General features: G+C 41.8%; 2 protein-coding genes and 1 non-coding gene across 19 annotated transcripts in view; 1 reads left to right on the plus strand and 2 right to left on the minus strand.

The window, feature by feature from the left end:
- Positions 1 to 374: 374 nt before the first annotated feature.
- LOC103710583 (oleoyl-acyl carrier protein thioesterase 1, chloroplastic-like) lies at positions 375 to 5,785 on the minus strand. Its single transcript, XM_089926283.1, has 7 exons — positions 5,425 to 5,785; positions 4,463 to 4,596; positions 4,274 to 4,387; positions 3,308 to 3,403; positions 2,725 to 2,812; positions 2,542 to 2,610; positions 375 to 2,379 (listed from the first exon to the last, which is right to left on the minus strand). The coding sequence occupies exons 1-7, from the start codon at positions 5,779 to 5,781 to the stop codon at positions 2,125 to 2,127; spliced, it is 1,113 nt and encodes a 370-aa protein (XP_089782409.1). The 5' UTR covers positions 5,782 to 5,785; the 3' UTR covers positions 375 to 2,124.
- A 13,897-nt stretch (positions 5,786 to 19,682) lies between these two features.
- On the minus strand, positions 19,683 to 19,843 carry LOC113462953 (U1 spliceosomal RNA). The gene has a single exon (XR_003386367.1). It is a non-coding gene; the product is annotated as a U1 spliceosomal RNA (small nuclear RNA).
- Positions 19,844 to 23,959: 4,116 nt separating this feature from the next.
- Positions 23,960 to 27,839, plus strand: part of LOC103710580 (uncharacterized) — a 28,289-nt gene continuing 24,409 nt past the window's right edge. For 4 of the 17 annotated variants that reach the window (XR_003386352.4, XM_008796359.6, XM_088706499.2 and 1 more), the window contains exons 1-4: positions 24,009 to 24,390; positions 24,947 to 25,069; positions 27,227 to 27,325; positions 27,440 to 27,541. Coding sequence is in view for 12 of the 17 variants with exons in the window: in XM_008796359.6 (XP_008794581.3) it covers positions 24,334 to 24,390; positions 24,947 to 25,069; positions 27,227 to 27,325; positions 27,440 to 27,541 (381 nt within the window). In the remaining 5 variants the exon portion in view is untranslated. Of the gene's footprint in view, positions 24,391 to 24,946; positions 25,070 to 27,226; positions 27,326 to 27,439; positions 27,542 to 27,839 lie in introns of all 17 variants that reach the window. The other 13 variants (XR_015971032.2, XM_088706493.2, XM_088706495.2 and 10 more) reach the window with 8 other exon arrangements.

Below are 27,839 nucleotides of genomic sequence, written 5' to 3' on the forward strand. Positions count from 1 at the left end.
CATATACATAAATATCACATGAAGCATTGATGGGTGAAAAGTGAATCTAGATAAATAAATTTCACTTACAACTATCAAAGTATTTTGTTTTCTTGAGAGAATGAATTTTTAGATATTTAAAATACACTGCATATAGAAACCCATTGTCAAAATTACACTAAGATATAAGGCCTTGCAATCTGGTTGAGCAGCCAACACTAAGATGAACTTGGAATATTGGTTCATTTCAGTTGAGATGGAAAGGTAAAGAATTTTCTCAGATGATATATCAAAATATCAATTAAGATGGTAAAAGCAAGTTTGATATATAGATCTCAGAATTAAAAATTATAACAAGTTGATAGAAACCTGAACAAATATAATGTTGTTTAGACTAATATCCAAAAGTATAATGATTTATTCGAACTAAGATTCCTAAGACCACTGCAAATTGATATCTAGGCCAGAGTTAGCAACCATGCGCAATAAGCAACTTGGCTTTAGTTCCACAAGTCCTGCAGCCCAGCACCATGCATCACATTCATAACTCAAAAAACTTAGCACATATGAACACGACTTTTCCTGCATGACAGGAGATACTACTTCATTGGGCAAGGCACCGGGTTTCTAGCCTTCCACTCCATATCATCACCTCACTTAGGGGGAAGTGGTATGCCTCCCTTGTTCCTGCAAAACCATGGAATCTGCGAGCCCTTGGATACTGCCATGAATGATATCCAATGGCCCCCATACATCGCAGCATTGCCTCTACATCTGCATGCAAGTCGAGACAGACATGATGTATTAGAGCCATTGGATAAGTCTGCAAACGATCCACACTGCTCATAGACAGCTCAGCTTATAAGCAAGTCTTGCTGGAATAGGGACCAGCAGCAGTTACAAAAGGAAGCTCAGCTTGACTCAGCTGGTTAAAGCTCAGCTTAGAGGTTATACGAGCAGAGCTTGAACGACATTTATCAAGTTCAGGCTGAGCTTGAGCTGAGCAGCTGCATTCCATGTCGAACCCAGCTCGAGCAACCTGTACTCAGCTCAACTTGTTTGCAACACTACCATTGGATTCCCATCCAATGGATGCATAGGTTCCTGCACGGAAGACAGCAAGGGAACCCACACATCACTCATCCATCATGAAATGTGCAAGACGCAGAAGGGTTGAGGAGAAATTAAATTCTAGATTGCAAAACTACAAAGGCAAAGGCCCCAAAAAAATTTCCAATCCACAAGATCATCATACAAAATTCATCACTGCTACTTAAGTTTAGTAGTTGTTGCATGCCAGCAAGCATATATGCAGGAAAACAATATGAAGATTTCTTTCAAGAAATGACCAAAAATGAAAATTGTAAATTGACAATTGCTGTTCATAGAAAAGACTAGTTATGCATGTAACATCCAAGGAAAAGGAAACTAAAATACAAAATCAGAGAGAGAGAGAGAGAGCATAAATGTAGCTCATTAGATTGTTTTTACATTCTCATCATATTTTTGGTTGTTTTAAGTGGAATTAACAAGTTATTCAATGATTAGAAAAGTTCTCTTTCAGCATTTTCAACAAAGTTAAAATATGATATAGAATTCCTATGAAAGCAAATAGTGAAATATCATAGAGCAAATAGAAGACAATCTATAAGAAACCATCACTTTCAAGCATTGCAGAAGCTTATCTCAATTTCAAGCACCTTAAGAGAACAACAAATCTGCTTTTTTAAGAGAGAGAGGGGGAGAGAGTGAGAAATATTGTTCTGCACAATTATAGTATATTGAAGCATATTTAGGTACTTATTTTGAGGATTGAATGTTCTCCTACCTCTCAAGAACCTCATATTTAACACTTTTTAATAATCTGACATGAATGGCAGTATCAAACTTAGCAAAAATGAAACTGATATATTAGTCCCCCAGTTAAAAATAACCTCATCACCCAATTTACCATACAAATTGATGCAAAATCTATGCAATTACATTAAATGATTGATGAAAGGAAGAAAAGTACAACAGTGAAATGACTGTGTAATGCTTGCACTCAAAAGAACAGAGACAACAGAAGTAATAAGCAAAATAAAGAACTGAAATGGTGAAAAAAGCTAAACTGACAGATAAACTAAAAATGCTCTAACAAAAACATCATCGAATCAACTTCCTCCACTCAGTGCGGCCCCGATTTATTTCAAGTCCAGTGCCTGACAATCTCAAGAGATGCAAAAACTGAGGTAGCTCTTGCTCATGTTGCTTTCCATTGGCAGACCCATTTGTTCTATCATCATCTGCCAATTCGAGACTAGTGAGAGAATCAACCGCGTCATTATGCTGGCACTCTCGCCTGTAATCCAGGGTGATTGTCTGCAGTTCATGGGTGTCGATAATTTCTTGAGGCATGCTCTGTTGTATATAAAATAAATTCATTAGCAAAAGAATTGCAGATGAACTGAAAGTAAGTGGACAAAAGCACTAAGACAAAGGACAGATATGAATTGTCTGCATCCTAAACTTAGTGATAGCTTAAATTAGCAACCAGAATAGATATTTTGCTATTCTACTTACTTCTAGGACCCATCCGATGTAAGTGACATTGTTTACATGTTGGTTCATGTCTAAATCAGCTCTTCTGGGCTGTAAATTTCCAAGAGGGCAAGTATTCAGGAAACAAAATCATATTTTATGTAAAATCCATTAAGCTATCTCAGAATAGAGGAAGTTACAGCTGAAATTCGGCAAGTAACTTACAACAAGTCCCAATTGTGAATATTCTGCAGGATCTTCAAGTTTCGGAATTTTTTTCAAGCTGCCATTATCCTCCTCTGGAAATGCTAATCTGCATGGTCACTCTAGATAGTCATATGCTCTATTATTGTGCATCACTTTATCGTGTTATCTTCTGAGAGGAAAATAAGCAAAGGCAAATAACAAAACTTAATTAACACTAGAGGAAGCTATCCAGTACTCTTTGTACTTAAAATGGAAAGGGTAAGATCTTAGGAGAAACAATACTACTACCATAAATTTATTTTTGCCACAACGAGTATCACAAAGTTCACAATAACACTATAGCTAATGAAAGAAAATAATTTAATTATCATTCATATATAGTTCTAGAGCACCTCAAATGAAGATATTGAGTATAATAAGGGCTAAATGTAGCCATAAGCAAGGCCTCTCCTACCATTCACATCTTCTTTCATAAGTCTTCTTTAATTTAAGGGTAATATAAGGAGCATTTAAAATGGATTATACATTTAGTTGCATACCAAAAGTAGTGTCATGTTAATTAAATACAAAGAAGAAAGCAAAAGGTCCAATAGCAGCTTACCTAGGAGTTCTTGGGCAGAAAACAAGATATTCTTCCCTCACTTCATCACTTACTCGCTGAAGCCTCCTAGTGTCTTGGTTCATCATTACCCACTTGCTGTCACAGGATAACATTGAGCCAAAACTAAGAACGGATATCTCTCACGGTTAAAACAATTTATTCTAATAACAACGAAATTCGGGAAAAAAAAAAGCACCGACAACATTTCAGGGATATTAGATATATAGAGATATCAAAAGCTACAGCAGCTCAAATACAGCTCTCTTTTTTTCCTGATTATGTCCAGAAATGGCCATATCTCCAACCTTCTTGCCAATCTTACTGTCACTGCACATTCCTTTTCAAGTTTCCAAAAATTTTGTCATGTTCTATTGAACTGATTCTTCACAATTTATAGGTCCTCTCTTGGCTTTTTCCTTTTTCCACTTTTCTTTCATTCAATTTCAAGAAATTGAAACAACCTCCTGGAAAAGCCCTTGTTTCCAGCAAAAACAGATTTTTAAAACACCTTGGTATAGATGTTATAAAAAAAGTTTTTGAAAATTAAATAGACAACCACACTTTAACCCTGCCTTTGTCCTTGAGAGAGCTAATCAACTGTTGTGAGATCTTCACTTATGAAATGAATAATAATTCTTAAAGATTTGATCAGTAGAATAGACCTGTCCCTGATACATTTGTGAGTAATATGAATGGGACTCCCTGTTGTTAATAGGAGAAAACACATCATACCACGTAAACTATCTTAACTTATGAGATGCATAATAATTCTTAAATATTTAATCAGTAGAATAGACTTGTCCCTGATACATTCTGTGAGTAATATGAATGGAACTCCCAGTTGCTAATAGGAGAAAACACATCATGCCATGTAAACTATCTTAACTAAGTCTTCGGCATCCAACATTTTAATTTTTGTTGGTGAGTAAATGAAGAGTAAACGATAAATAAAGCTAAGAAATATACCTGGTAGCTCTACCAATAACATCACCAGTAGCCAAATCCTTGAGAATCCAATCGCGCCTGGTGCCTATTTTTCCTTCCCCTTGGCACCATGTTTCAATCTCGACAACATCACCCCTGAGCCAGAGCACACAGTAAGCTGCAGCTAAAAGCTTGGAAATTAGAAGTACTGATACAAATCTGTGCACCCACCAGGCAGGATACTTGTATATCTCTATGTGCATGCGAGAAGTCACCCATATGAGGCGAAGTTTCCTCATGGTGGGTGTCGTGGCGAACCCATCCGTAGAAAACCCAACACTCTGTGCATGGCTGCCCCCAACTTCCTGCATCATGGCACCAGTAGAAAACAAGTGTTAATGGAAATTATAAAGAGCATCACCAGTTGCCTTCATGTTATATTTTTTCTTTTTTTTCAGAAACAAGCAATGGAGAAGTTTGATCAAAACATGGAGAATGTTGTTGAAAGGGTAAAAGTCAATTAGCAGACACCAACAAAGAAATGAATATAAAGATATAAATGTTAGAAACAAAAATAGTAGCCAAATTAAGAAAGCCATGTCGATGCTCGTAATCTAAAATAAAGAAATGCTTAGAAACCTCAGAGTTACCAAATAAACAAACTCGAGCTATCAAAATAATCAAATTAAGATTTAAGACAGAGGGTCATTAAATTAACAGATGAACTGATCGAGAAAAAAGGAAAAAGAAAAGAAAAAAAGCAAGCAATTTATTCATGATGCACAACCCATTTCAGACCACCACCACCACCACAAATAGAAGTGGCAAATTAAAAGAAAATCCAACACTGGTCCACCTCAAATCTCTAGAAGATTTTTTTCAAAAACAATTAATTAAAGAGGGAAAAAATTGAAATCTTGACACTAAATATAACCCATTGCCAGTCAGCCGCTTCCATGGTTTTTTGAAAAAAACAAGGGGATAAAATTCTTAGGATAAGAAATTCCACATCAGAACTTTAGTTTCAAAAATTCAAGAATGAAGAGAGAAAAAAAAAGGAAAACAAAATTAAAATCAAATCTAATTAGTGACCTCTGGGCTTTCTTTCAAAAACACCAGAAAGGAAGAATGAATGGAACCAAAGATCCAAAAAGAACGAGGAATCAAAGTAAAGGTGGGATTTTTATGAGAACCTGGAGGAGGTTGGCGATTGTCTCGACAGTGGCGGTCTTGTTGATCCCCACCTCGTAGCACCTCACGATGAAGCTCTCCTTGTACGACAGCCCGTCCTCCACCAGCCTCCCCAGCCGGAGCCTTTCCGCCAGCCCCTTCCCTCCACGGCCCTCCGCCGCCTCCGCCGTCAGCCCCGCCGCCTCCGCCGCAGCCGTCTCGGGCCGGGAGCACCGCACCCACGCCGCCGCGCACCGCCTCCGGCCACCTCCGGCGGCTCCGCGACCCCCGCATTGGGCCGCCGCCGCCGCCTTGCGGGCCCGGATCGGCCCCCCCGCCACGTACCCCTTCAGCATCTCCATAACCCCCCACCTAGACATTCGTGCCACCCCTGATGCCGCCGCCCCTCCAACGTCGGTCGGCCCTATCGCCTGCGGAGTTTATAACAAGGTCCTCGGTCGATACAACCGATGGCACTTTAATTACTCAAACACCACTAATGTTTTTGAAAATATCCAATATGCCCCTACAATTTAGTTAGGCCTCTATCTGGGCCGTTCGATTATAAAGGAGCGGCTGATATCGTATCCAGGTGGCGACGTGAATCCGATCACCGCCTAAGTTCACCTCTCCGTCCTGTCATGTGAGGTTAGAACCACATTGATTTGATTCTATGGCCAGCAACTACCTTTGAGGCTTAGTTATCAGCTTTAAGTGATATGTAAATGACTCAGTGATGCCGCACCAATCCTGGAGGAAAACTTCACTGGAATTTTAAATCAGAACAGAAGAAGAGGGAGAAGAGAAAGAGAGGAGAAGAAGAAGAGGGAGAAGAGAAAAAGAGAGGAGGAGAATAGGTAGGAAAAAAATTTCTTAATTCTTCATTAAAAACCCTAATCAACATAAAAGTTCCCTATAAATAGGGCCCCATAAGAACAATTAAAATAAAACCCCTTACATAAAATAATTCCCAATAAACCCACAAATAAGCCCTAAAAATGCAAATAAGCCCAGAATAAAATAAACCACAAATAAACCCTAAAACACAAATAAACCCAGAAATAACAATAAACAAATATGCAAATAAAAATGGGAACCTAGCTGATGTCCCCATCAACTCTTTCCGGGTGAGAAAAACTCGACCCCATCGAGTGTAGATCGGACCGCCGTCGCAGTGGCGACTGCGGTTTCGAGGGACAAAGCTGCAAGGAGGGCGGTGACGTTTTTCTTCTTTCCGGCGGCGGGAACCACTCGTGGCCCTTCGACACGCTCCGGCGTCCGTGGTCGAGGTACGGCGTAATACTCGTGCGGCCACAGAAATCTGGGAATCCGGCGACGCTTAGCCATACACCGGCTGACGGTGGTTGCAGGTGGTGGGGCAACGGCGACGACTGAGGGATCAGGTCAAAGAGACGCAAGGGAGATTCCGGCGCAGGGACTGTGGCTCTTTCTTCTCTCTCGGCTGCAGAATTTTTTTTTTTTTTTGGCTCTTGTTTTGAAAGATGTAGCCGGGAGATGTCTTCTCTATTTCACCAGAAGGCTCAGTTGATCTGGATCGGACTTTGGCAGTAGGGGCAAAGCCTCTTGCTCTGATACCAAGTTGATGCCGCACCAATTCTGGAGGAAAACTTCAGTGGGATTTTAAATCAGAACAGAAGAAGAGGGAGAAGAGAAAGAGGAGGAGGAGGAGAAGAGGGAGAAGAGAAGAAGAGAGGAGGAGAATAGGTGGGGAGAAAATTTCTTAATTCTTCATTAAAAACCCTAATCAACATAAAAGTTCCCTATAAATAGGGTCCCATAAGAACAATTAAAATAAAACCCCTTACATAAAATAATTCCCAATAAACCCACAAATAAGCCCTAAAAATGCAAATAAGCCCAGAATAAAATAAACCACAAATAAACCCTAAAACACAAATAAACCCAGAAATAACAATAAACAAATATGCAAATAAAAATGGGAACCTAGCTGATGTCCCCATCACTCAGCATTACTGCTGATCTCAAACCAAGAGATTCTTACCTCTAACTAGATTACATCTTTTTAAGACTGCTTGATTGGTGGCTAACCAAATACCTACACATCTAAAACAAAAAAGGAATTATCCACAACCTAAGAATTTCGCACCGCGGGTTGCAAATATAGGGTTTTAATTGGATTTAGTCGCTTTTGAGAAGTTTGATTTCCGCTTGCTAAGAAGATTGTTTGGCTCATTCAACAATTAAACGAAGAATATTCGAGTTCTGTTCTAATCACTTCGATTCTCGTACATGAGTACCTTCTCGTTTTATTGAGGGTTATTTTCCTAGCTTAAATGAGGGTTATTTCTCTAGATAAAATCATCTTTTTTTTAGTCTCGGGTCGTTATGAATCACAGCTTGAATAACATCGAGCACAACTATGTGAGATTTGCAAATAGTTAAGCTTCAAATGAAGTACCATTGGCATAATCTATCAGGAAGTTTAATAAAGCAAAACTTCATATGTATTTAGTAAATTGAATCATAACAAAAGTTTTAACAAGTTTTTTGAGTTTGTTGTGAACTTGTACTCAATAATCTCATGTTATAGTTCATTGCTAGTGTGTGAAATACAAATTGATGCGATAAAAGTGAATTAACAAGCTCGATTAGGCTTGCGACTAAGCATGCATTTGACTTGTAATGTCCGAGCCCAATACAGACCGGGCCCAATACTGTAGGGCCCAGTTTGAGGGTATTGGGCCAGGGTGAAGGGTTAGCAGGCCTAGAAAGAATAGGAATGCCATCCTCCCCGATGGCTGAAAAGACAGGACCACCAGATGGCCAAAGAAGAGACCCCCACAAGCATGCACAACCAGAGCCCGCCACCTCCTCCTCCTCCTCGGCAGCTGAACCCTGAGCTGGCCTGAAGGGAGGGGCAGGTGGTGGCTCCCGAAGCCCTGAGCAAGGAGAGGATGCCACCTCTCCTTGGGGTCAAATCACAAGCTTAGTTTTTATAGACCTAAGCCCTGCTAACCCTAATCTTGGATATACCCTCCTAAGCCTCTAACCCTCTGATATTCTGAACCAGAGAGCTAGATCCCGGAGCTGGAGGTGGAAGGTGCCCCGCAGCCCAAGGGAGGAAGGAGGGAATTTGCCGAGAAAGGGTCGCTGCCCGACTCCACTCAGCCAAGTCAAGGTAAGCACACTGCCAGTAGACTAAAGCGAGAGAAGAGGGGAGGAACCCCCTCGGTGGGGGTGTTCTCCTCTCTGTTCCATTCATGGAACAGAGGGGAGCACACCGGCACAAGGAGGAAGATCGGGCAAGAAGAAGAAAACAACAAAACCCTAGGCCGGACCCACGGGCCGCGGGCCGGACCAAGGAAACCCAAGCCCAGGCCCGGCTGCCACCCGGGCCGAGCCCAACCGGACTCGGCCTACGGGGTGACAGTCCCCGGCCGCTGCCGCCCTAGGGCAGAGGGGCAGCCAGGGGGGCCGCCGGTTCTGGCCATGCCGGCGACCAATGCGGCCCCAAGGCCGCCAGCCTCCGCCCCCGCCTCTCCGCCGGCGAGAGGTGGTGGCGAGACTCCCACAAGAAAAAAGGAAAAAAGGGGGAAGAAGGAAACAGAAGAAGAAGAAAGACAAAAAAAAAAAGAAGAAACATTAAAATACTTACCTCGGGCCACGGCCTTACCTAGCCGTGGTCGGAGCCGGTGAAGACCCCCGGAGGGGATCGGCCTCGAACCCACCTCCCAGCTCTTCTCCTCTCCTCCGGCACCACTTCGGAGAAGAGGGAAGAGCCGGCCTCTCACCGCCGCCATCCCGAAAGGGTTGCACCTCTCCGGGCTGCTGGATCGGGAGCCTCGCCTCCCCGGCCGCCTGCGAGAGGAGGGGAAGAACCGGAAGGCGGCGAGGGAAGAAGGAGAAAGGCACCGGGAGAGGAGGAGGCCGGGGAGGGTTCGGTGAAGGCGGAAGGAGGGGGAGGCCGGCGGATGGGAGATGGAGAAGCCGAAGAAGAGAGAGGGCCGCACGAAAAGAGGCGGAAGCCTCTGGAACCACCTGGAAAGGGCCCTTAACGGGTCTGCCTAGCGGGTCGGATCCGAGTCCGGATCCGAAACCCGTTAGGCCTAAATCCTTTAATTCGATTTGGGTGAGTCCGATGAGGGATTGATTCCAGCCCAATCGAGTTAAACGGGTCAATTAAGCCTAATTGGTGTTGAGTCTGAACCCAATCAAGCCTGATTGAACCCGAATTAAGTAGATTGGGCTAAATCCAAACCCAATAGGAACTGAACCGAGCCCAATTGAATGAAATGGGTTAAATTAAACCCAATTGAGCTGGGCCTGAACCCCATTTATGCAATAGTAATCCCAGCAGGCCCAATTAATTGTAAATCAGGCCCAGTCCAAGCTAATTAAATTGGCAGAGGGCCTAATTGGCTGAAAGAGGCTGGACTTAGTTTTAAATCAGGCCCAACCCTGTCATTAAAAAGCCCAATTAACCATATGGACCCAAATGTCTTTAAATGAACACCAAAGGCTTCAAATCGGCTAAATTAAAATGGGCCAAGATCCTTGGTTGGGACCCAAGCAAGTCCATGATAAGATGAACCAAATTCTACAATAAATAGAGAATAATATGATTCCTATAATGTGGTTTTAGGAATCAACGATTTGCCACCAAGACTTTGGATAACGAATTGCTGTAAGTAACCTGTCCTAATCCTGTTATGGATCATGTTATGTTATTAATGTTTCCTAAGCATTTATTTTAAGTATATATGTTTCTTGCATGATATGTTACAATGCATAAGTAACTTGCATGATTCCAGAAGCTATGGCTATGTATGCGACATGATGATACTGATATTTTAATCATGCATAAGTAACTTGCATGATTCCAGAAGCTATGGCTATGTATGCCCCCAGTTCATGGAGGAGGAGAGAAGTAAGGTGAACCGGTTTGAACAGGGATTAAGGTACGGGATTCGATCCCGAATATCCTCCCATCTGTTCTCAAGCTACAAAGATGTACTGGACCGAGCCTTGAAGGTTGAGGCTGACCTGATACGGTCCGGGAGGGAGAGAGAAGACATGAAAAGGATCCGATCGTCGGGAGCTCAGAGTAGTAGGTCCGGGGGCAGCAAGGGGTCGGAGCCCAAGAAGAAACAGAACAGAAGCTGCCCCACCTGCGGTAGGAACCATGGCGGACCCTGCTTAATGAAGACCGGAGCTTGTTTCTCTTGCGGGCAGATAGGACACATCGCCCGCGACTGCCCGAGTCGAAAGAAGGACGAGCCCAGACACACTGCACCAGAGGACCAGAGATCAAGGGGTAACCCTCGAGTTTTCGCACTGACTCGACAGGAAGCCAGTGCTAGCGATCAGGTGGTGACAGGTACACTTCTGGTCAACTCGGTTCCTGCCCTCATTCTATTTGATTCTGGTTCTACGCATTCTTTCGTGTCAGTTAGCTTTTTCAGACAATTACATAGCACATCTGAGAAATTAGTGGAACCATGGCATGTTGCTACACCCCTTCAGAAAACCGCAATTGTTAACACTAAACATAGAGATTGCATAATTCAGATAGGAAAAAAAAAAAAAGAGAATTAGAGACAAATCTTTTACAGCTTGACATGCAAGACTTTGATATTATCTTGGGCATGGACTAGGGTGGTATTTCGGATGCCTGGGGAGCAAGAATTTTTCTTTCAGGGCGACATACCCCTTCAGGGTGCTCCCACATTGCACTTCATTTCCGCTTTGAAAGCTGGAAAGGCTCTGAAAAAGGGGTGTATGGCCTATCTGGCCTGTGTAAAGAATACTCAGAAAGAGATCAAAACTGGAGGATATTCCAGTAGTCAGAGAATATCCGGATGTTTTTCCGGAGGAATTACCGGGATTACCCTCAGACCGAGAGATCGAATTTGCTATCGACCTCGCACCAGGAGAGGAGCCAGTCTCCAAGGCTCCTGATTAATCAAAGGCTTCAGGCTGCCCAAGACAGACAGAAAAGATGGGCTGACAGAGGAAAAAGGGCCTTGGAATTTTTGGAGGGGAACTTTGTCTTCCTGAAAATTTCTCCGTCGAAGGGCATTACCCGATTCGGAAGACACGGCAAGCTAAGTCCTCGCTACATCGGCCCTTTCGAGATTCTTGCCAGGATAGGCAAGGTTGCCTACAAATTGGCCCTACCTCCGGAGCTATCAGGCGTACACAACGTCTTCCACGTCTCCTTGTTACGGAGGTATGTCCCGGATCCCAGCCATGTGGTGCCACATGAGCCTCTGCAATTAAATGAAGATTTAACCTATGAGGAGACTCCCCTGCGCATCATAGACAGAAAAGAGCAAATCCTCCGAAGGCGCACCATTCCCTATGTTAAAGTCCAGTGGACCAACCACACTGAAAGGGAAGCTACCTGGGAATTGGAGGAGGAGATGCGACAATGCTACCCTCAGCTCTTCGAGGACCAAGGTATGCTTAATTTCGAGGACGAAATTTATTTAAGGGGGGAAGGATGTAATGTCCGAGCCCAATACAGACCGGGCCCAATACTGTAGGGCCCAGTTTGAGGGTATTGGGCCAGGGTGAAGGGTTAGCAGGCCTAGAAAGAATAGGAATGCCATCCTCCCCGATGGCTGAAAAGACAGGACCACCAGATGGCCAAAGAAGAGACCCCCACAAGCATGCACAACCAGAGCCCGCCACCTCCTCCTCCTCCTCGGCAGCTGAACCCTGAGCTGGCCTGAAGGGAGGGGCAGGTGGTGGCTCCCGAAGCCCTGAGCAAGGAGAGGATGCCACCTCTCCTTGGGGTCAAATCACAAGCTTAGTTTTTATAGACCTAAGCCCTGCTAACCCTAATCTTGGATATACCCTCCTAAGCCTCTAACCCTCTGATATTCTGAACCAGAGAGCTAGATCCCGGAGCTGGAGGTGGAAGGTGCCCCGCAGCCCAAGGGAGGAAGGAGGGAATTTGCCGAGAAAGGGTCGCTGCCCGACTCCACTCAGCCAAGTCAAGGTAAGCACACTGCCAGTAGACTAAAGCGAGAGAAGAGGGGAGGAACCCCCTCGGTGGGGGTGTTCTCCTCTCTGTTCCATTCATGGAACAGAGGGGAGCACACCGGCACAAGGAGGAAGATCGGGCAAGAAGAAGAAAACAACAAAACCCTAGGCCGGACCCACGGGCCGCGGGCCGGACCAAGGAAACCCAAGCCCAGGCCCGGCTGCCACCCGGGCCGAGCCCAACCGGACTCGGCCTACGGGGTGACAGTCCCCGGCTGCTGCCGCCCTAGGGCAGAGGGGCAGCCAGGGGGGCCACCGGTTCTGGCCATGCCGGCGACCAATGCGGCCCCAAGGCCGCCAGCCTCCGCCCCCGCCTCTCCGCCGGCGAGAGGTGGTGGCGAGACTCCCACAAGAAAAAAGGAAAAAAGGGGGAAGAAGGAAACAGAAGAAGAAGAAAGACAAAAAAAAAAAAGAAACATTAAAATACTTACCTCGGGCCACAAATAAAGCTAGGGTCCTGATCGAGCAAGACGTAGTCCGGCCTTACCTAGCCGTGGTCGGAGCCGGTGAAGACCCCCGGAGGGGATCGGCCTCGAACCCACCTCCCAGCTCTTCTCCTCTCCTCCGGCACCACTTCGGAGAAGAGGGAAGAGCTGGCCTCTCACCGCCGCCGTCCCGAAAGGGTTGCACCTCTCCGGGCTGGTGGATCGGGAGCCTCGCCTCCCCGGCCGCCTGCGAGAGGAGGGGAAGAACCGGAAGGCGGCGAGGGAAGAAGGAGAAAGGCACCGGGAGAGGAGGAGGCCGGGGAGGGTTCGGTGAAGGCGGAAGGAGGGGGAGGCCGGCGGATGGGAGATGGAGAAGCCGAAGAAGAGAGAGGGCCGCACGAAAAGAGGCGGAAGCCTCTGGAACCACCTGGAAAGGGCCCTTAACGGGTCTGCCTAGCGGGTCGGATCCGAGTCCGGATCCGAAACCCGTTAGGCCTAAATCCTTTAATTCGATTTGGGTGAGTCCGATGAGGGATTGATTCCAGCCCAATCGAGTTAAACGGGTCAACTAAGCCTAATCGGTGTTGAGTCTGAACCCAATCAAGCCTGATTGAACCCGAATTAAGTAGATTGGGCTAAATCCAAACCCAATAGGAACTGAACCGAGCCCAATTGAATGAAATGGGTTAAATTAAACCCAATTGAGCTGGGCCTGAACCCCCATTTATGCAATAGTAATCCCAGCAGGCCCAATTAATTGTAAATCAGGCCCAGTCCAAGCTAATTAAATTGGCAGAGGGCCTAATTGGCTGAAAGAGGCTGGACTTAGTTTTAAATCAGGCCCAACCCTGTCATTAAAAAGCCCAATTAACCATATGGACCCAAATGTCTTTAAATGAACACCAAAGGCTTCAAATCGGCTAAATTAAAATGGGCCAAGATCCTTGGTTGGGACCCAAGCAAGTCCATGATAAGATGAACCAAATTCTACAATAAATAGAGAATAATATGATTCCTATAATGTGGTTTTAGGAATCAACGATTTGCCACCAAGACTTTGGATAACGAATTGCTGTAAGTAACCTGTCCTAATCCTGTTATGGATCATGTTATGTTATTAATGTTTCCTAAGCATTTATTTTAAGTATATATGTTTCTTGCATGATATGTTACAATGCATAAGTAACTTGCATGATTCCAGAAGCTATGGCTATGTATGCGACATGATGATACTGATATTTTAATCATGCATGTAAGTTTGTAAAGTCTTAGCTAGCCAAGAGGCACTGTAATGGCTCAAAGATGCTACTGATCGAATGCAACTGAGCTGGCCTTGCTAGTGGCCGAGAATAACTTCGCTGGCCTTGCTAGTGGCCGAGAATGACTAGCTGGCCCCGCCAGTGGCCGAATGGACTTCGCAATAGCATCCGAGAGAATGGACCACGGCATGCCGGGGGCACGGTTTCATATGCATACTTTATGAAAATTTTTGTGATTTGCACTATTGCTTTGTTTAAATCACATACTTATTGTGCCATGATGATTATTAGATGAATATGCATGTCAGCTTCTCAAACCCTGATTTATATGTTTAGTCTACTGGTTGATCCGGTAGGATTATGCAGGATTACTTACTGAGCCGTGTAGCTCACATCTGTTTATTTTTTTTTTCTTTCAGATCCTCATCAGTGATCGCCATCAGATATGCTTTTATTTTGTTACAGAGCTTCGTATTTTTGGAGAAGCATATATACTTTTGTACATTTGAATAGCATAGAAGTTCTGTATTTTTGGTTTCAAACTTGAAGGTTGTAATTCAAACTTTTAATATATATATAAGTTTGAATCCTTTTGGCTACCTGTTACCCCTGTATGAGGCTGCGTGCTACTGTGGGCGATAGTCGCCAATAGCACGGCCGTGTCACGGATCCGGGTCCGGGGCGTGACATGACTGATCATGTACAAAATTAAACTTGCGCATTGGACTCGTGTCAGGTTGAAGGAAAATATAAGGTCAACCAAACCAAGCATGAATGTCCAACACTCAATAAGGCCTCTCATATGCACCTCCTAAATGTTTATTCATCATTCAAGCTCAAAATAAGCTAATTCAAAATTATTTTATTGGTTGACAAGCTAAGCTTGAACATTCTCCTATGATTTGGTGATTTGTCTCATAGACAATGAATCAAGCCCAAACAATCTCTAGCTCGTAAGAATAAGTGAAAATTCATATTCGGTTTGGTAACTTAATTAGTGGCTTTTGCAAATTTGTTAGGCTGGAAAATTGGTAGAACTTCAAGGTTCATAAATAAGCTCAACTTGAACTTGGCTCAATTTTGAAGAACTTTAATACAACGAGCCCAAGCCTGAAAAAATGCAAAGCTATGCAACATTAGGCATAACAATAAAATCCTGCTGGAATAAATGAGTGTGACCACTAAAACAAGTTTGAGTTTATAATTTTTCAATATCTATATTTGATGCGGGATTTGCACCCCGTCACCAGCAGAGCCCACACACCAGCCGAGCAGGGGAAGAGAGAGTGTCCCTCAGAAGGTATTGTCCGCTTTGGGTCCGATTTGGGGGTCGAGCGTACCCGGAGCCCTCCTCACGGCGCCTCACGGTTTTGCCCCACAAAAGGCGCCTCCTAAGGGAAGGGTGATTGAGCCCCCCATTATATGGCACAGACCTTCCCGCTGATTAGCCGATGTGGGACTAAATTCGGGGAACCCCCCGTAACAATGTTATATATAAAAATGGCAGTTTTTGAAATGAGGAAATATGCTTTTTTTCTGATTCCATTTGTCATTTTTTTCTTCCAAGAATACCTTCCTGATGTAACCACTGCCTCTCTCTTTCTTCTCAAAGTAGTAATTACAAGCATTAATCTCAACTACTTGAACTCTCTCTAATCCAACTTGATACTCCCAACCCATTAACCTTCCTGAAAAAATAATTATGTTTTTTCGAGAAAATATATATCCCTCTTTTGTTTTCAAGACGGATCAAAGTTGGTTTTAAAACTATTGTTGCCGCTGAAAATTGGTTTGATCATAGTGCCAAATGGTAAAGATTGCTGGAGGGCTCGGTGCTCAGCTGCTTAGGCCGTGTTAAGCGGTAGTGCGCCTGAAACCATGTCAGAAGGTTAAGGTCGTACTTGAGATTCCGATTCGATATCGATTTCGATCTGAAACAATAAAGATGAAAAAAGTTCTTTTGTCGGAGAGCATCCAACGGAGGACATTTCGATGCCCAAGTCAGAACGACACTCAGAAAATAGTGGAGGTTTAGAAAGTGACAACACGATGGTCTACCAAAGCTCCAGAGCATTTATCTCGAAGATTTTCTTAGAATGGAATTGTATAGACGAAGACCGACGTTTGTTGCCGGAGAATTTGGGCACATGGATCAACCATTTTTGGTAGGCCACTGCATGTTCCAAGGATCACGCGTGGCTGTTTCGCATGTACATCATGCCCCACACATTTTGCGAGCATGATTTTATGAAATCACCCGCAATCGTGTCCACACGGTGCTGCCGGTTGTGGGGCAGATTTTGAGATTCAAAGGCCGCGGCGCACTTCTTAGGCTTGTCATATGGCATAGCTTGATTAGGGGATTGGAAGCTTCATGGAGGGTTTTGATTAGCCAATCCTCCTGCATGCCGACTATGATCCGTTCCAAAACGTATCAACTACAAAAACTATTTTTCTATAAAAAAAAAACTTTTCAAAAACTCTTTCTCCCTCTCATGCATCTCCCATGGAAAAAAGGATGGAAAAACAGAGATTAGTTATTACAGTCATTTAAATTTTAGGGAGGAGGAAAGTGCTGGAAAAAGAGAGAACAATCAAAACTTTAATGAAGTTACACGCAGAGGAATCAATTAAGGACAAATGTGGTAGAGAAACTTAATTACCTTGTGGCAGTAGATATTAATAAACCCCCTTGCCGACATATTTCAAAGGAAAAGACTTGTGTGTCCATTTTTCTGTCTTCATATACTCCAAATAATGGCGTGAGGCTGTGAGGAATGCCCATGAATCTCTGAAGTTAAGCTTTCCATCTTCTTCCATGCTGCTACCGTGAACGATACTCATGACGGCGACGCCTGCCACTGTCCACTGATACCACCAACAGGTAGAATGCTCCTTTTTTTTCTTTGGAAAACTGCAGAGTAAAACAAGTCACAAATCAAATACTCTCTAGTTGTCAATTGTAGTTTCTCTTAACTGCAACTCCACTTATCTTACGCCAGAAAACATTATAAGTGAATTAATTCAATGTTAAAAACTAAAACATATCAATGACAAACAGCTAATTTTTGAGCATTGCTGGCTATCCCTAGAATAAGACTACAAGTTTCTTTACACCATAGTTCCATAACCACATTTAAATAATAACACTGAATCTATGATGGATATCCGAGTGACAACACAAAAAGCAGCAGCAAGTGTTTATATTATAGCATAAGCAGGAAGTTATGAATCATTTTCAACAAATTTAACAAAATAGAAGCTTATTTAAATGTGATTGCAATACCACTCCTCTCTTCAAGCCACCCCCCAGGAACATACTTCATGCTGAATGTTACTCTATTTGGATAGACTAGTTCTTGATCTTTTTTTTAATTATTTGATATAACGGTACCTCACACTAAACGTGCATGAGTGCAGCTAACAAAATTAGAAAAAAGAAGTTGGCAAAGAGAGGAAACTACAAATATTTGGTTATTCTAAAAAAACCTTCCAGAATGATGAGTCGCAAAGGAGGTGATCCAGTCAACAGCACTGTTCGCCTTCCGATAGACATGCGTGGTACGAAAGGAGCCACACCCTCTCGATGGCATGTATATATCGCGGAGCAGCAACTTCCCGCCAACATCGTCGTACTAGCCTCAAATCTACTTGATCACCGTAGTCGAGTTCCATTCAAGGTGAATGCAGTCTGCACCCAAAACAAGCCTTACATAGGGCCGGCCTCCGGCCGCCACAAATCTGGCATTATGATCTTTGATAAAAAAAGCCCACGCTACCGCCTCCCTCAGCAGCACTATCATCGAAGTTCACCATAAGCTAAGTGGGAGTCCCAGATATCCCTAGCCGTCCCAAAAAAAGCCACCGTCGTGGTACTGATGATCTCCACAACATGAAGTAGTGCTCTATCTACCACTATCCTCAAGTGCACCTTTATGTCCTCGAAAATCCGGACATTTCTATGTAGCCATATGTGATAGGTCAGGTAGGCACATCTGATCCCTCGCTCCACAGTATTGGGCCTTTGCAATGATTCCTTCAAAAAGCCAAGAAAAGCCTTAATCGATGACAAAACCTGCCACAAGCCGAGAGAGGCCATAGCGCACCTTTAGATCTAGGCCGCTCGCGGACATCCTAAGAAAACATAATAGATAGACTAATCCACATAAGGGCATACCTCGTAGACTAAAGAGACCCTCACTCCTCTTCTGGCCAGTATGCCCTTGGTTGGCAGACACCCCCATGCCACCTTACAGATGAACAGGACGACACAGGAGTGGATACCTCTAAATCCAACCCCTATCAATCCGTCGGGTCAAAACTGCTCTAACTAGGCCATGTAAGTCTTGAGTGTTCACCTTCAACCTCCCAGTCCCACTCCATACCCTCTTGTCCGTTGTTTTTCCTGCGGGGATCGGAAGTGCTAGGACTCTCTCAGCCAGCTGCTCCTCAAAGACTCGCCGAAAAGCAAAGGAATCACTAAGGTAACCTCTTTGTCATCCTCCATTTCAAGATAAGCAGCAAGAAACAAAGAACAAACTAAGAGCTTATTTGGATGATTAAGCTGAAAATCCTACAAGATTCGTAGGTTGGATTAGTACAACCAGCAAAATTATAAAATTACAGATTCAGCTAGACTTATATTCATAAATATCTAAGAGTAGCTTTGGAGTGGATCGGCCTAAATCCAATAGGAGAAAACAAAGACCTCAACAGAAATTCAGGCCTATGGGATTCTTACTTGTTTTTTCTATGCATTCTGGTTGGCCCACTCCAAAGCTACCCCTAGGTATTTATAAATATAGATCTAGCTCTGTTTATAATCCTATGATTTTACTAATTATACTGGTCCAAGCCAAGAATTCTATCGGATTTTCAATTCAATCACCTAAACAAACTCTAAATGCGAAGGCTTGTGGTCCTTCCAAGCCATTAAATCACCGGTGAAGGTTGGTATCATGCACAAGCTGCATAGATCATGTCAGCATGGTCTGATACGTGATGGCGCATCTTCATAAAATAAGCATGTTGATGCCCAAGTTGCAGTTACCAATAAGGAATAAGCAGCGTAATGGAAAGAATTTCTTCAAATTCCAGCACAAAACAACATGAGAAAAAAAGTGGTGACAAAAGATACACCAACAATATGACATAGAAGTTACCAAGAATATTCGAACCATTAATCACCCTACCAGCCATCTAGAGTATTTTTTTCACAACTATTTTAGAAACCTTTAAGGCACCAATCAGATTAACATCCTTGGATATTATTGCATGAAACTTTAAGAGTCTCAACAAAGGAATAGAAATGAAAGAAACAATCATGGATCTTTTTTTTTTACACGGAAATCATGAGTCAGTGCTGCATATTAATTGAACCGTGAATTTCCTTAATTCTTCTCTTACCATTGCACATTAATACATCAGTTTTCACAAAATAAAAATGCTAGAAGAATCGAAGGATTGGATTGATCTTTGAAATGAAAAAGTTTCTGATTACTCCAAGTCTCCAACTTTCATCTAAAATATTGAATGACAAAGAAAAAAAATTTGAGAATTAGGAGTTGGGCGGGGGCCGCGCGAACGCGTACCCCCTCTACCACAAATTATGACGTCCACTCTCCCTCTTGGGGAGATGGTAAGCCAGGGCTCCCACCAAGTGCAATGTGGGCCCCTGACCTAGGCCATGGGCCTTCTTGTTCACCCATTGACCCCGTCCAGGTAAGTATGGTTCACCGTCCCACGGCCGTCTCCTTTAATCCAGCTCCCGGCCCTCACCTGCTTTACCTGTACCCGATGTGGGACTAAAGTGAGCGCTCATACTTCCTTGAACCATCATTGGCCACGAGGCAAGCAATAGCAACCATCGACTGTGGGAGTATGCATGACACGTGATAAAAGAGGGATTTAATAATCCGACGGTCAGCAATCCATCACCAGTACCCAAGCTCTCATCTTCCGATCAAGTAAATCTCCTCCGATGATTTAATCAGTCTGTTCAAATGCTGTGTGACCTGTGCCAAACAACGGCATTACTGCATCTACGGAAGTTTCGTCACTCACTCCCATTAACTGATGCCATTCGCATTGCATGATTTTTTTTTTTTTTTTGTTCTTATGGCCGCCAAAATCCGAGCTTCAAGCTTAAAGAGAACAAATGAGCTCAAGCCAAAAAATTAGCTGGTGAGAGTGGCCGACTGTAACCATGCTTAGGTGACGAAGGTGGCCTGCCTAGGAGCTTCCACCTTCGAGCTTTTTTAAGGTCAGTTTTGACGGGTCGGTTGTGGATGGAGAGAATAGAGGGGGCGCGGGCTTTGTCATTAAGGACTCGCGCTCGAGGGTGGTGGCTGTTAGCTCTCATACATCACTATTTCCAGGTTGAGGTGCAAGAGGCTTGGGCAAGCATTCGCTATGCTCGCTGCATGTTGTGGGTCGACTCTATCGTCTTGGAGGATGACTCGGTCATAGTGATAGGTTGGATTCAGAGGGATTCGAGTCGTCTAGGTTGGGACCACCCCTTGCTTCGGGATATTAAGTCGATGGCCGGGGACAGGGTGGCGTTCCAGGCCAAACACGTTTTTAGGAAGGTCAATGGCGCTGCAAACTGGGTGGCCGCTTATGTGGCCAATCTCTCTGGCGGCATATTGTGGATCCGGGAAGAAAAGCTATCTAAGATATTTCGTAATGTGTTGTTTTCTAATTTTATTAGATGTGTCTCTACTTGTATAGTCTAACTCGCCCGTCTTAGCAAAAAAAACAAAAGTGGCGGCGGCCTGGCATTGATTGCTCGACCTAAAAATAAGAAAGAGAAATTTATTTGCAAGCGTTTCTTTTTTTTTCTCTTTTTTTTTTTTTGCTTTCCCTTTTTTTTCATGCTTTGCATTCTTCATCCCTTCTTTTTGATTTCTTATTTGCTCGCTTCCCTTTTTTTTTTCTCTCGTTTTGCTTCCTTTCTTCCTTGCTTTCTTCCTCTCTTTTTTTTCCTTCTTCTTTCATTCTTCTTTTAGTGTTTTTTCTTTTTCATTCCCTCCTCTCCTTCTCTCATCTGTAGAAATTTAAAAATGAAACTTCAAAGACTCTCCTATCCTAGAATTCCTCCACTCAAATCATTGATATACATTGCTAGTGTACCCAAAAATGTGACAAAATGATACTACAGCTTTCGTGACTTGTCCTTTTTCTTAGATAAAATAATCAACATTTCTTCCATGGAAACAAATAAAAAAAGAAACCTCGGATGGATACTAGGAAATGCCAGTTTTCCTCTTTGCTTGTTCCATGGATTGGTCCCCTTTTTGGGTCCTCTAGCAGAGGGAAGGCAATATTTTTGCATGCATAACAGGTATATATTCTATTATTCTCTTCTCCTTCTGTTTCCAATCATATAATTCTTTTTGTAAGAAATATACTTTGCATGGCTAATAGCAGGTGTATATTCTAGATAACTGCTTCCTTTCTTTGAGCATGCATTGGAGATATGCTTCAACTGAGAATGGGACATTTCCATCAGGGATGGGGTTTAATTTGCAATACCTTAACGCAGCTGGCATTTTTTCTTTTAATTAGGAAACTAGAGATAACTTAGGACCATTCTCAGGACACTATTTAAGCCTCTATCTGCCAATCCCATTATTGCCTTCCATTATATTTGTTTTGAAAAATCAAATTTATTAAACCAATCTAAAATAAATACATTCGTCCAAATCCGTAAATAAAATATTGAAAAAAAAAGTGTAAGAACATCTAACAAAGTCGTCCATAGAGTAGATTTAGTGTGATCAGCCATATATGACGCTATCCAATCTACAATGATGTTCATCTTCCATTTTTTTAGCTATGCCCAAATATCTCTAAAGTAGGGTACATGTAATTTTTTTTTTTTGCTAAAACGGGCATTTCATACATTACTATCACAGATGCCCCCAATAAAATCAGAAAATAATAAATCATCGAGTACCCTAGGCAATTCTCTCTTCTTCGTCCACAAGGTACCTCCGGAGTGGCAGGCCACATAAGCAGCCACCCAATCCGCGACCCCGTTAGCCTTTCTAAATATATGCTGGGCTTGAAAGGCCACTCTATCTCTTATCATTGCCTAAATATCTCCAAGCAAAGAATGTCTTGAAGCAAGTAGAGCACATGTATGTTTGCAGGCACCTAGAACACTAATATGAATTAGAACCATGTGAAATTTAATTTTTCACAAAAAGTTATTGAAACTCAGGCCGGATTCGTAGGCCTGGTTATTTCTCCTTACATTCTGCTAATATTTGAATAATTATTTTACTCTTGTTATGGAAAAATCCAACCATGAATGTGCTTATTAATACAAAATTATAGTCTCAAAGATGAAAACGAGAAAGGTGAGAGTATTTGAATAAATGTCTCGATATTTTTATCCTAAACATGTATTTTAGGTGTGCTTAGTAATGGAAAATGTAGAGACTCAACTATGATGCCATTTTTATTTTTATCTTTATCTTTGATTTTCAAAGTAAAAGATGGAAGGTCGCACTCTAAAAATTCTTAAAATAAAAATTGATTAGAGCATTGTTATAGTATTTTTCTCTACAATTAACAATGCTATTGGTTTTATTTAGATGCTGTCAAGGTAGTGCACAAGGAAAACATTAAAAACAAATCTCTGTAAATCTCATTCTCTTTTTTTTTTTAAGGTACACTGGCGGCTCACACTCGGCGAGTGTGAATGCGGCCAACTAAATTAGAAAACAAAATACAATATAAGGGCTCGGGCACATTCGACAGGGTCTACCTAAATGAAGCCTCTAGAGTGGTGGGCCGCAAAGATAACTACTCAATTTGCCGCACCGTTCGCCTCTCGGTATACATGCATAGCTTGATGGGAGTCACACTCCCCCAGTAGTCTGCAAATGTCGTGGGGCAGTGGATGATCTTCGCCCAAACCGCTCCGATCTCGGATTTACTCAATCACTGTGGCCGAGTCTCCCTCAAGAAGAAGATGGTTAGCACCCCATATCTGCCTCACATAAATCTCATTCTTTAGAGTTATCATAAAATATACATCTAAAAGTAAGAATTATGATAACAATGAATCTTGAAACATGTCAAAAATGTTGTGAATCATTATAATTTGCCAAATCAAGATTGTTTTTTAGTTAAAAGATTGCCCAATTGTCCCTTTTGCTGGAGAATGCCACATAAGTTACCTTTAAGAGAGAGGGCAAATGATTAAAAGCAATGTACAGTTTGATATCATGCTCCAAACAGGTGTTATTATGTTACTATATTGGTATGTCCGGTATGAAAACCGATTCAGCATATCGAATATCAATATATCCCTAAATTGTGTATTGATACTGAATTGGTATGATATGACTGCACCATACCATTTAGTTTGGTTGGCATATCTCGATGGAAGGCAATTAAGGAGTATTATTTTGGGTATGATATTTGAGGAGATATATTACTATTTTAGGAATGATATTGAGACAATATATTACTATTTTAGGAATTCTATTTTAGGAGATATAAGACTTATTTAAGAGATATTACTATTTTATGCTTGTTATTGCGACAATGTAGCAAAGGATTGGGGGCATTTTAGGAATACCAAGAAACCCTTTCAATTTTCCGAATCTATTGGTACCACAAAAAAAAATTCCGAATCTATCCCACGGAACATGGTATCTCTCATGCACATCGACGGGTGGCAGCGTGGGACCCACATAAATCTGGGTCCCAAAGTTTCGCATACATCCTCCACGACCCGATCACTCTCTCTCTCTCTAAGCGACGGGAAGAAAGGAGCCGTCTCTCTCTCCCCTCTCTTTTTTGACTAAAGAATAAATTAATCGAGTTAATAAAACGGCAGTCAAAAGCCACAACCCTTCGCTTTCCCTCCTCCCTTATCCCTTTATCTTCCTCTCACTTCTTATTGCTAATCTTATGGAATCAGAGACCCATTAGAAGTGGTACCTTTCTTCCTCTCGGTTCTCTTCTCTTCCTCAAATACTATTCTTTTCCTCTTCATAAAATTTCTCAAATACTAACCGCTTGAGAGTCCCCTGCATCCTTCCAACCTCTTCTGAAACATATAGAGTCCGTTTGGTCTACCAGGATTTTCTTTCTCTTCTTTCCTGATTGAGGGCTCCCAGGGGTCACGCTCACTTGCTTGATAAGCTTTTCTTTTGTTTAAATTTCGTTTTTTGTTCGAATTTTGACTTTCATCTTCTGGGTTATGTTTGTTTTGCAGAATTCGATTGCAAGTACAATTATGATGAAGATATCGAACTGTGTAAGCTGTTTGTCTGCTGATTTATAAAGATTTATTTGCGTTTGTGATTGTATCTTCTAGTTCTGTCAATTATAATATTCATCTATTGATGTTATAGAAATCTATTTTTCTCTTATCAATTCAATTTGCCGAGGATAATGCACTCCTCTATGAAACTTCAGTTATAACAGTCATATGTTTTCCTTTTTTTTAACTTGACGATGAAAATAGTGTGTTAAAATGAAAAAGATTGGATTTTTGAAATGATTCATTGCACCATTTCACTTTATTCAAATGGGTTGATAATCTTTTCGGATGAAAAATGGCGCTAATCTCTGAATACTGTCTCTAGCCCGTAACTGGGTTTATTTAATCTCGGTGCAAGTCTCTTTAGTTATTCAAGTCATGAATTGTGATTCTATTGCAATCATATTTACTTTGGGAAGTAATCTTATAATCATTTTCCTGTTTATAATGTGATGTGCTATTAAGCATTCCAGGTCCATTTTCTCATTGAGAGATAGTTTTGCTATTTGTTTTATGCGCTCAGATCATTTATTTCTGATTTTTCCTGCAGGGTTCTCTGCCCAAAGATCCTGCATATAAAAGGCAATGCTTCTGCAACCTTATATCTGCAGCTGCTCTCCTTTGTATAGTTTTCTTCATGGGGAGTGCGTTTGTTGCAATTGATATTAAGGAGGTCTGCATGATTCCTTTGCTTTACTTAACTATTGTAACCTTATTTTGGAATGTGTTGGAATATAAAGTTCATTAGTAAAGTGTGAGTGTAGCTCTTTTCATTATTCCAGCACCCTATAGATTTTTCTTTTTGATCTGAAGAAAAATTTGCATGTTTTAAAATGTGGATTTAACCAGTAGAACACAACTTTGCATGGTTTTACTGGAATGTTGCTGATTGTTGTTCACTAATATGATCAAACTCTTCATCTTTTTGATATTCAAAACAGGTAATTGGAGAATACTGTTTTACATATAGTTGCATTAAATCATAATATTCTTTGATAATTATCTTTCTGGAATGACATGTTGCTTGAAAATATGTGGGATATTTTTATCTTTAGTTGAAAGATCCTTTTAGATGCAATCACTAAAATCTTAATGTTGTTCATTGATATGCTTAAAAGTTTGTTCATTTTTTTTTGCATGGTAATTGTAGAAACCACACTTACCATCTTCATGTTCAGCAAGTTTGATGATCATAGCTGGACCATAGTAGATATGATTCCAATGCCTCCTTCTGGATGATCGTTCTTTGGTCTTCATTCCACACAACCAGATCCTATGAGGTAGAATGACAAAAGGTTGCTGCAGTGAGGGGAAAACAGAGGAGGATAACAGATATATGGGGAAAAGAATTATCTTGCTGTGTTGCCAGCAAAATAACCTCAAAGAGGAGGCTCGTGTTGTTGTATTCATGAGAGTGTTTAGAAATTATTTTTTCTTAATACTGAATCTCAGTGATTTCATTAACAGGCACCCAATATTTTTTAGTGGGCTTCACGCACCATGAGAGGCTGCAGACTATACAAAAGGATAATACTGAGAAACAAATGCACAGTTTCCATCTTGGAGAACTTGGCCTTGAATGTGAACCAGTGGCTTAGTAGAGTCCATGAAGCCACCTCCATGGGTTAAGCCTTTTGTTAGTGTTTGTGCAAGGAATTGGAAGCTATCTCCATGTTCAAGGCTTGATGATCTTGAGAGGTTTCAGATTAAGGGGAGAAATACAAGAGAATCTTTGTTGCCTGAACTTAGGTACTTTTGTCAGGTGCAGGTGTGTCTAAGTGCCAGCTCCTTCCAATATCTAAGATGTTCTTCTTCGAGACCTGTAACCAAGCATTAAGCTATTACATTAGGGTTGTTAAGGATGGTGGTAACCTTTTTCTTTTTTAAGAAAAAAAATATCTGGGTTCTCCACTGAAAAACAAAGATAAATCTTGAGTTTAGTGGAAAAAGCCCTGTATCAGAAATATATAGATGGTCTCGCGCACACACAGTCAAATTGAACTGTCCAGGGTTTATGTAGGAGAGGCTATTCATCCGACTTGATGAAATGGATACCTACATACCCCTGTTTAATGTTGATAGGCTGACATTGTTGGGGCTGGATGTGGTGGTTTGTGAGGTCCTATAACATTATGTTATGGAAGGGTGGTTGATTACAAGTGGATTAAATTGTTAAAGGGGAATTGCTAGCATTAAGGTAATATATATGCGTTCTTTTTTGGATTAAAATGTTCTTCAGTATGGTCTGTGCAGCTTCTAAGCCTCTATCTAGCAGATATATTGAGGTTGTGAAGCACCTTACAAGCATATGTATGCAGCTTTTTTTTTTAGACAGGCTATTCATTGCTTGACTCTCTAGAACTTGTCTTCTTGTATTAGTTTTATGTGCTGCTAACTGTTTTCTCCATTATCTGGACCATCAGAATGTGCATTTGGGAGTGTTATTTCTCCTGAGTGATTGGATTGGAGCTTCATAAAAAATCTGTGCTTCTTCCATAGTTTTTATTATCTTTTTTATTAGTGTCATTTTTTTCTCAAGGAATGGTGGCGAACTTCCTGTTGGAATTTTAAAATGTTTCATTTCTGCATTTGTTTTCTGTTTATTTTAATCTCTTATTTATGTAGCAGCAATGCACCTCTATAATATGTTTATTTTTTTCTCCATCAATGCTTTTCAATTGATGGCATATTTTTTTCTTACAGTTGATGTTTTTCGCAATCACATTAGAAGGGTACATTGTGCTATCAATAAAATGACAATCATATAATGACTTCATCAAAATTGTATATTAGCATTTATAGAGGAAGTATTTTTGTCGCACCTTTGCAGAAAGTATCAACTTGGGGAGCAGCTAATTCTGTGCAGAACAGTCAACCAAATTTGGAGACTAAACGCAATTTAGAGACCACTAAATCCAGTTTATGCGAGGTTCTTTCTTGTAATTCAGCATGCTTTAGATCTACCATATCATGTTATGTCTGCTTATGTTGTCGTTGTATCATTTATTTCTGTGGAAATGAATTCAGTATATCTGTGGTTTAGAGTCAATGGAAGCCTGCAGGAAGTGAACCATTGCCAAAAGGCATTATTAGCCAAACTTCGAACTTTGAAATGCAACCTCTGTGGGGCTCTCCAGAAAGAAAGGTGTGTTAATCATCTCTCTCATGGGTAAGAAAATGGCCAATTTCTGTTCGATGGATGTTGGCTGTTAAGAGTCTGAACACGTTACTTTTTAACAATATCCATAAGATCATTCTCTGTGCAGCATTTATGCATAGATGCAGGTCATACTATCAATTGCTCCTACAATATGTTCTCTTCTTCTTCTGTTTTTTCTTTTGAATTATAGTTGTTTCCACTCAGCTAGGTTTCAAAGTTGATATGTATGGATGTATGTACGTATGCATGTACGTAAATACGATGTATGTATGTATGCATGAAA

The sequence above is a fragment of the Phoenix dactylifera genome, chromosome 11, assembly GCF_051530095.1.
Source record: "Phoenix dactylifera cultivar Ajwa chromosome 11, Ajwa_hap1_PhDact_Kaust_v1.1, whole genome shotgun sequence".
Classification (NCBI taxonomy): Eukaryota; Viridiplantae; Streptophyta; class Magnoliopsida; order Arecales; family Arecaceae; genus Phoenix; species Phoenix dactylifera.

Bases quoted from the DNA above. Each gene is read 5' to 3' on its own strand.
- LOC103710583 (XM_089926283.1), bottom strand. From the start codon at position 5,781: ATGTCTAGGTGGGGGGTTATGGAGATGCTGAAGGGGTACGTGGCGGGG. The intron at 2,813-3,307 runs GTAAGCTGCTAT...GTGACCATGCAG, and splicing joins TTCTGCCCAAGAACTCCTAG to ATTAGCATTTCCAGAGGAGG. The intron at 2,611-2,724 runs GTAAGTTACTTG...GGAAATTTACAG, and splicing joins ATTCACAATTGGGACTTGTT to CCCAGAAGAGCTGATTTAGA.